Source organism: Mangifera indica, chromosome 11 (genome assembly GCF_011075055.1).
Source record: "Mangifera indica cultivar Alphonso chromosome 11, CATAS_Mindica_2.1, whole genome shotgun sequence".
NCBI classification, from domain to species: Eukaryota; Viridiplantae; Streptophyta; class Magnoliopsida; order Sapindales; family Anacardiaceae; genus Mangifera; species Mangifera indica.
Window position 1 is genome coordinate 11,951,179 of NC_058147.1, and position 9,759 is coordinate 11,960,937.

The 9,759-nt window shown below is 35.3% G+C and overlaps 1 protein-coding gene and 1 pseudogene across 1 annotated transcript; one reads left to right on the plus strand and one right to left on the minus strand.

Annotated features, from left to right (window-relative positions):
* The first annotated feature begins 1,592 nt into the window (after window positions 1-1,592).
* Window positions 1,593-3,518, plus strand: LOC123229122 (pentatricopeptide repeat-containing protein At1g12300, mitochondrial-like). Its single transcript, XM_044654728.1, has 2 exons — window positions 1,593-3,087; window positions 3,474-3,518. The coding sequence occupies exons 1-2, from the start codon at window positions 1,701-1,703 to the stop codon at window positions 3,476-3,478; spliced, it is 1,392 nt and encodes a 463-aa protein (XP_044510663.1). The 5' UTR covers window positions 1,593-1,700; the 3' UTR covers window positions 3,479-3,518.
* A 1,701-nt stretch (window positions 3,519-5,219) lies between these two features.
* Window positions 5,220-6,719, minus strand: LOC123228726 (annotated as a pseudogene).
* Between the last annotated feature and the right edge of the window lie 3,040 nt (window positions 6,720-9,759).

Sequence of the window (9,759 nt, forward strand, 5' to 3'; positions counted from 1 at the left end):
ACGACGCTTCGTCGTTCAGATTTGGACAACGAAGGGTCGTTTTTCATTATCCTTTGTAGCCAGAGTAGACCTACACTTCTTCTTGATCTCCAGTCGGTTTCCTGAGCCACTAGAGATTAAACCTCAAAAGGAGGAAAAGTGAATTTTTTAAAGTTTAATCATGGGGGTAAATGTGAGTTTTTTAAACTGAGGTTGGAATGATATAAAATTTTTAGGTTTTAGGATTTATGAATAAAATAACGATTTTTCCCCTGTCTCTAACTAAAAATTTATATTACAGTTAGCCTATGAATAGCTATTTGGATTTTATATCTGCCATGAATATGATTTTGAATTTCGACTAAGACTTTGGTGGAAAATTGTCCTTTTCTTGATTGAATAGTGTTGAAATAAAATAAAAAATAAGCAATTTAATCATTTAATCACATAACATCACATCATTATATATAAATAAATTAATAAAATTATTTGTACATATAGTTTTATTTATTAAATATAGGGAAAAGGACAATTTTCCACCCAAGTTTCAGTCCAAATTCAAAATTATATCCACGATAGATAAAAAACTCAAACATCCACTCATGGGCTAACTATCGTCCAAATTTTTACTTAGAAGTAAGGGTAAAATCATTATTTTACCCATAAACCCTAAAACCTAAAAAACTTATATCATTTTCACCCCTTAGTTTACAAAACTCACATTCACCCGTCATGATTAAACTTTGAAAAATTCACTTTTTCCCCTTTTCCAGGTTTCATTTTCGATGGCTTAGGGAACTAGTAGATGATAGGAAGAAACGAAAGTTTTCTTTGACAAAGGATGACTCTTGTCATCCAGAATGGGAAGACTCAAAAAGAAGGATGATGTTTTATCATCGAGTCTAGATGACTGTACTTCATCATCCTTCATAGTCAGATCTGGAAGAAAGATAAAAAGCATCGGTCGTCAGTCAGAATGATGGTGGCTGGAGAAGGAAACAAACCTTAGAGGTGAAATTTAAACTTTTCAAACTTTAAGGATGGATTGAAATGTTAGTTTTTAAAACCTAGGGGAAAAATGATATCAATTTCAAAGTTTTAAGATTTATAGGTAAAATAACGATTTTACCCCTGTCGTTAACTGAAAATTTGGATGGAAGTTAGTTCATGGGTGGGTGTTTGGGTTTTCTATGTGTCATAGTTATGATTTTGCGATTAGATTAAAAGTTGGATCGGAAATAGTCGTTTTTCCCTTAAATATATTACTAATTGTGAATATGCAAAATGAAGTGCCTTATTAATGTATGTAATAGAAAAATTTTGATTCTTGATTAACAGTGAGGTAGTTTACATGTTAAATTTTGATTAATATATTGTTAATTAATAATGAAAATATTTCCTTCATTCCATTGATAATAATTATCTTATCTTATATTTTGTTGTGATATTTATGTATCAAAATTAAAGTTGAACAAGAACAAATAGTGTTGGTGTATGTATTTATAATTTTTAACTTTTAATCAGTTAGTTCTTCTGTTTTTAAATATGCAAATTTGCAGAGCTGCTCAAAGGGAAATTTGAAGAGAAACTATATATTGAAAAAGAAATGTTTGACAGAAAAATGTCTTATAGATGTAGTTCATGCTTTGATAAACCCGAATCGACCTGATTTGTTTCAAAAAAAAATTTAGGGTTTTTTTTTTTTCAAATTTCCTCTAAAAATGTTTCTTAAAACTTCACTTGTTTCTTCAAAATCATCTTTCAATGTTAGATTTTCATCTTCATCTATTCTTTCTTCAGTTTCACAAAATCAACACACAAAATCACCGCCCAAACACTTCTCCACTCTTAAGCACCATTCTCAACTTTATAATTTCCTTCGTGTAAACTGCAGGTCAGGTAACTTTTCTCTTGATGAAGCTTTTGATTCCTTCAATTATATGATTCATATGCACCCAACTCCTGCTATGTCTTCCTTCCGTATTTTGTTTTCTGCACTTGTTAAGAAAAAACATTTTGATCAACTTCTTGTGATGTACACGAGATTCATTTCAGCTGGGTTGTTGCCGGATTTCTTTATTTTGAATATTTTAATTGATTGCTTAAGCAAACTGGCACGCGATTCTGATGGTTTTGTAGTTCTTGGGAGTATTTTTAGGAGGGGTTTTTACCCAGACGCTTTGACTTTTAGCAATCTGATTAATGGTCTTTGTATGGCGGGCAAGATTAAGAAGGCCATTGAATTTTTTAGGAAAATGGTTTCGGTTGGTTGTAGACCGGATGTGGTTACAGTTGGGACTTTGATTACTGGGTTGTGTAGAACTGGTAATGTCACTGTTGCCCTTCAGTTGTTTGAAGAAATGAATAACGGGAATGGTGAATTTGGTGTCATTTGTAAGCCTGATATTGTTTGCTATACTACAATTATTGATGGTCTTTGCAAATATGGGTTAGTAGACCAGGCAAAGAAACTGTTTTCAGAAATGAAGACCAAGGGCATTAATCCAGACGTGATTACTTACACCACTCTAATTTATGGTTTGTGTAATACATCTAATTGGGAGGAGGCTGAAACTTTGTTTATAGAGATGTTGGAGGAAGGTGTAAAACCTAATGTGGTGACATTTAACGTGGTAATTGATAAGTTCTGTATCAATGGAAAGATGGACGAAGCCAATGGGTTGTTGCAACTAATGATTAATAGAGGTGTTTGTCCCAACACAAGAACTTATAACAGATTTTTGAGTGGTTTTTGCTTGGCAGGTCAAATTGATGATGCTAGAAGGCTATTTGATTCCATGGCAAGTGTGGGGTGTAAGCCTGATGTTTTTAGCTACAATATTTTGATGGAGGGTTTATGCTTGACAAATAAAATTGATGATGCCAGGGAACTTTTAGCCTCAATGTTGAGTATGGGATGCACACCTGATGTAGTTAGCTACAATACTCTGATCAAATGGTATTGCAAGAATCGAAAAATTGATGAAGCCTTGAATCTTTATGAGGAAATGACTTCAGAGGGAGTTAGGCCAAATGTTTTTGCTTATAATACCTTGCTATCTGGGCTTTTTAGGAACGGTAATGCCAGACATGCAAAAATGCTATTTGGTAAGATGCAACTTAGTAATTTGCCTCCCGATTTATTTACGTATACTATTCTTATTGATGGGTATTGCAAAAATGGTTGTGTTTTGGAGGCTGTTGAACTGTTCTATACTTTAATAAATCGAAACATTCAACCTGACATCACAATTTTCAATTGTCTCATTAATGGGTTGTGCAAAACAGGGAGACTCAATATTGCTTGGGAAATGTTCAACAGATTACATAGTAATGGCTTTGTTCCAGATGTTATTACATATAACATTATAATGCATGGATTTTGTAAGGAAGGAAAGTTAGAAATGGCAAGTAAATGTTTCTCAGATATGGAGCAAAATGGTGTTGCGCCAGACTTGGTCACTTTCAATACGCTTATGTCTGGTTTCTTGCAGAATAATGAGACTTTAAAAGTGGTGGAACTTCTTCACAAAATGAAAGAGAGAAATGTGAAACCAGATGCATCCACAGGTTCAATAATATTAGATTTACTGGGAAAGCATGAAGATTATCGTGAAGTCCTGAATTTGCTACCATCCTTTTCAACCCAAGAACCAACGGGATGTTGATTGTTGAGTAAGTGCATTTTCCAGGGGAGTATAGCTTATCAAGAGAGCCCTGGCAAACGTTAAAGTTTCCGTGTAAAGGTGTGTGCCAACATTGTAGTGGTGATTGTATTTATGTGAATCCATTAATGAAGAAGTCATATAATTGAAGTTATAGATTTTGTCTTCATCTCTGTTGATTTGGCTTGACTACCAAGTTGCTGTATTAGTATACATCCTTGTTTCTGACAGTTGCCTATTTTGTTTTCAAAGGAAAATACTAACGAAGATGCTTGTAAGGTTGTAGATGGTTTAGCACCTAAGGCCACTGATCAAAATGATGCTATTGAGAAATGGTATGAACATGAATGTCTCATCTGTGTACTCTTAGTGCTACTTGTAATATACATACATAAATATAGTCTCTACATTTGTTCGTTTTTACCAATCAATGTTAGTGGGAATCTTTATTTCTTTGGAGAGATGAATCCGCTTGATAAAGTCTCTAGTAAGAAGTTGGTGGTAGCTGATGCTAAGTTGAACTTCGATGATGAGACTGCCTTCCTGGTAGAAGGGAATCTCTCTTGTGATCCATCACTAGAGGGTCCTTGAGAGGTTTCGATACATTTACTTCTCGATTTATTGTTTACGTGGAATAATTATTCTTAATAGTAACTGCCAAACAAGTACGCGAAGATTCAAGTCTGGTTAGTGATTAAGAGAGTTGTGGTGCTTTTTGGATATTCTATATGGCAACCAAATTCTTCTGATTAATTTGGCGATTTTCTTCTGCATCCTTTGATTTCTTTGCTCTTTTTGGTACCTAAGTTCAGTTATCTCAAAAATGGGCTTTTAAAGTTTGCTAGCAGAATGGAGTTTCAAATTGCGAGTGGAAGACTACTGCTATCACACAACACAAATTAGCCTTCTGCTTTAATTCATGCACTGAAAATAGGGCTTGTCTTTGAGGCTTGTATCAAAATTAGAGTCTCTCTTCTCAGCATCATCAACAATTAGATTATAAATGTACATGAGGAACTATTAATTATGGTGTCAACAACACTAGTGTGCAACAAATTATAAAGTAGTTACTAACTTTTCCCACCAAACACCAAAAAGAAAAATAAAAAAAAAATTATAAAGTTCACATTTACAAAATGATAAAAGTGCCTTCAATTATTCATATATCGACCAATAGAAAAAGCTGCATTTCACACTAATTATGTTAATGGCAATCATACAAATCCCTTAATTGTGGTGGAGCACTAGTAATTTGAGTTGTGTTTTTGAGAGAGAGCCAGACACTGACGTTGTAGTTGGTTTTTAGACTATGTTACTTTTTTATGTTTTAATTTATTTTTCATGTATCAGAAACAAAGTTCAGTTAGACACTACAGACATTTGTTGGTTGTTTGGTGGTTGTTTCAGTGGAATTTTTGGCTCAAATTGCACTAATTTGGTGCGATTTTAGTTTAAATTACACAAAATCAATGCGAATTCAATGGAGAATCATACAGATCAATATGATTTTACTAAAAGACAAAGGAAACAAATCCATGAAAGGATAACCAAATTAAAGTTGCTGCATTATGAAAGAAAAAACCACAATCCCAACTTTCCTCTGATTACAACAAGCCCTTTAAACTGAAACAACCGCATGTATGGGCATGGCTCTCATTCTTAATTCTAATTAATTCGGTCCAATGTCAAGATTGGCAAGTTGCTGTATGTTCATGGGATAAACGATGCTTAAGTCGCCCGAGAAGGCCTTCTTTCCAAATAAAATGTTGACAGCTTCTGTTGGATGAAATGCATCCCAAAACACATACTGATCTCTGTTTGGACATGGTGTTTGGAATGGAAGACACGTAATTTGTCCTCTGTTTCGCCCGATCCCACAACATCCTCAATCTATAACACTAAACCCTGTGTGCATAAAACAGTTCAAAGTAGTGAGGAAGACGTAAATTTGTATCACTATTTTAAATAGCTGAAGATAATATAAAGAAAACAAGAAAAAGTAATTTTGTACATTTAAAATGGGTATACATAATTTTATTGAATGATAAAATATTAAGTATAGAAGTAGTGTATATATACCATAGGATCTGTAGTTGACTAACAGATCTTCAAACATTCTAGCGATATCGATGTAAATGAATTTTGAATCGAGAAGATTGACATTAAGATTGTTGATCATCATCTTCACATTTGTATTGAAAGGCAAAACAAGCTGGTTAACTTCTTCTGAGCAGGCACCAAGCTGGTTTTGAGCTAAGATGCTTGGTATGGAGCCCATTCTTCCTAATCCAGCCAGTACAAATTTCCGAGCGCTCAGATTGTACAGGCTCTGTATTTGTCATGCACATAATTAGATTAAAAAATTCGTCAGTTTTACTAATAAGTTAAGCTCAGTTGGGTACTATATATAGTTGAATCAAAATCAATCAAAAAGATATGATATAGATTGGTATAAGTTTTAAAAGTAAAGATTTACGGTGTGTAAACAAGGTTAAAAGATCTTACAGTGAGTTGCGGGGTGTATTGTTCAACCAAAAGATCAGCATATTGTTGAGCATTATATTCATTCTTGTATTGTAATTTGGCATGAGATAGTTGTTCAAGTAGTCATTGCTCCCCATCCCTACAAAGAATATAGATCTTGCGATGGCCCTGGACAAATCAGTTGCCCCCAGATTACCAGTAATTTGATCCAGAGTATTTTGGATGTTCCTTATTTGTTGACTAAACGGTATACGGCCCACCTGATCAAACATTATACAGACAAACTCTTTATAAAAATTTAACTCCTCTATTATCTGCATATGAATTCTTCCTTATAAATGAAGTTTTCTTACGAAGTTTCTTCCGGTGATGTCAAGGTTGCCGGCGTCGGCAGAAGCATAGTTGACTCCATGAAGAACTTGATCTCCAGAAGCTTCAGAGTATGCAGGGATCAAGGGAAGCCCCAACTCCACAGCTGAATAAATGAATAACACATCAATTAAAACAAATGAGGTTATTATTATAATTAATCCTAGTTACTTAGAGGAAAATACCTTTAAATTGGTAATTATTAAGAGATGATGAAGACATTTAATTTTGCCATTAAGAGCATGTCAAACTGAACTCCTCGTGATTTAGTCAGAATGTGAAAATAGATAAGATTAAAGGGAGAAGGACTATTTCCCACCCAACTTTTGATGTGTTTTTAAATTGCCACCCACGACAGATGGAAATCCATTTTTCCCACCCATGACCAAACTGCCGTCCAATTTTTCAGTTAGGGACAGGAGCAAAATCGTCACTTACAATTTAAAACCTTAAAACTTTAAAATTTTACCGTTTCCCCCCTCCAGGTTTTAAAAACTAATAACTAACCCATCCTCAAAGTTTGAAAAGTTTAATTTCACCCCTAGGGTTCACTTCCTTCTCCGACAACCACTGACAGCCGACGCATTCGACCGATCTCCTATCTCTGACTACAAAGGACGATGAAGGATGACCCTTCGTCGCCCAGATCTAGACGACGAAGTGTCGCCCAGATCTGGACGACGAAGTGTCGCCCAGATCTGGACGACGAAGTGTTGCCCAGATCTGGACGACGAAGTGTCATCCAGATCGGGAAGAACAGACGAAGGATGACGCTTTGTTGTCGCGTCTGGATGATGCGACAAGCGATGAAGGATGGCGAAGCTTCATCCTTCGTCGTTTGGGTGGAGCGACGAAGGGAGACCTCTTCGTTGCACAGTGGTGCAACGAAGAGATCTTTGTCTCTTCGTCACATCGTGCGACAAATAGATCTCCGTCTCTTCGTCGCACCGTGCGACGACAAGGAGATGAAGATCTCTTCGTCGCACCACCGTTGTCGCACCAAGAGAAGGAGGAGGCCGGTGAAGACGTCGGAGACGACGTCGAGAGCTGAAGTTGAAGAATGGGGGTGAAACTGCTAGTTTTGAAAGTTATGGGGAGCGCATGTTTTTTGAAAAATATGGAAACCCTAGGTTTGGGGGTGAAAATGTTAGTTTTCAAAGTTTGAAAACTTTAGGTAAGGTGAAATCTTAGTTTCTAAAACCTAAGGGGGGTAAAGGTAAAACCCTCACATCAATTTTGAGACGAATTTTGTAAATTAAATTGAGGGGTATTTTTGTCATTTCATCTAGTAAGGGTAAAATGTCTATTTTACCCTTATGCAAACAGATATCATCCATATTAACGACTCATGGATGGGAAAAGTGGATTTTTATCTGCCATGGGTGGCAGTTTAAGAACGCATCAAAAGTTGGGTGGGAAATAGTCCTTTTCCCTAAGATTAAATGACAAAACAATCTTAGGTTGAAAGGGGTTGGATTGGATCTCATTAATATAATAAATGTTGGATATTGGTCAAACAAAACAAGAATCCCCTAATAATTCAAAAAATCTTAGTACGTATTACTAATCAATTATAATTAGTAGCATTATTAAATATCTAATTATCTGCAGAGAGAAAAGAGAAAGAGATAATTAATTAATATCAATAAATGACGGTCGATTCATCTCATAAATATCAGAATAGATACTTCAAACAACTCACGACAAGCTCACTTTGCGCCAAAGTCACTTTACACTCCAAGTGATTAATGAAATAAGTTTAGCTAGCAACAAAAATTTGTACCAGGAAATTAAAAAAAACACCAACCGCCAAAGCATTAATTTGTAACCGAAAAAAAAAAAGCCAATTTGGCTTTTAATATATTAATTAGTTCATGGGTGGGTGTTTGGGTTTTCTATGTGTCATAGGTATGATTTTGAGATTAGATTAAAAGTTGGGTGGGAAATAGTCCTTTTTCCCTTAAATATATTACTAATTGTGAACATGCAAAATGAAGTGCCTTATTAATGTATGTAATAGAAAAATTTTGATTCTTGATTAACAGTGACGTAGTTTACATGTTAAATTTTGATTAATATATTGTTAATTAATAATGAAAATATTTCCTTCATTCCATTGATAACAATTAGGCCAAACGACTATTTCCCACCCAAGGTTTGATGTTTTCTCAAGTTTCCACCTTTTAATTATGGAAACACCAAACACCCACCCATGACTGGTTAAATTTAACAAAACTCTAACGGTGGTAAGGGTAAAATCGTTATTTTCTCTATAATATTAAAAATAAACTAAAATAGAATCTATTTTGCCCCCCTAAACTTTAAAAACTAAAATTCCCCCCAACCTAAGTTTTAAAAAATCGCAGTTTCACCCTAGGGTTTCGTTTTGAAATCTCCGGCGACATCTCCGGTCCATTGCCGACGGCGTCTCTCTTCCGAAGCATCCTCTCCTTTCGGCTATCTCTTTCCTCTCATTTGGACGCTCGATCGGATTGGAGAAGCCGTGGAAGACGAAAAACTTTGTCGGGGAAGAGGAAGTTCTTCGTCTTCCCAATCGTCGTCATCTGGGAAGACGATTTTTTTTCCCAAACGACTTTTCTCTGCACCGGATGGGTTGGGGTGGAGTTGAGGGGGGCTGTTGATAGAAGAGAAACCGTCGGGAGGGGAAGACAGCCAGCGATGGCGCCGGAGAAAGTGAAAGGGTTTGGAAATAAACCCTATAGGGAAAAATGCAATCTTTTTGAACTTAGCTTAGGGAAAAAATGTTAGTTTTTAAACTTTTAGGGGGGAAAATGAGATTATATTTTCAGGGGTTAGGGTTTCGTTAAATTTAACCGGCCATGGGTGGGTGTTTGGTATTTCTATAGTTAAAGGGTGAAAACTTAAGAAAACATCAAACCTTGGGTGGGAAATAGCAGTTTGGCCTAACAATTATCTTATCTTATATTTCTATATTGAAAAAGAAATGTTTGACGGTAAAATGTCTTATAGATGTAGTTCATGCTTTGATAAACCCGAATCGACCTGATTTGTTTCAAAAAAAAATTTAGGGTTTTTTTTTTTCAAATGTCCTCTGAAAATGTTTCTTAAAACTTCACCTGTTTCTTCAAAATCATCTTTCAATGTTAGATTTTCATCTTCATCTATTCTTTCTTCAGTTTCCCAAAATCAACACACAAAATCACCACCCAAACACTTCTCCACTCTTAAGCACCATTCTCAACTTTATAATTTCCTTCATGTAAACTGCAGGTCAGGTAAC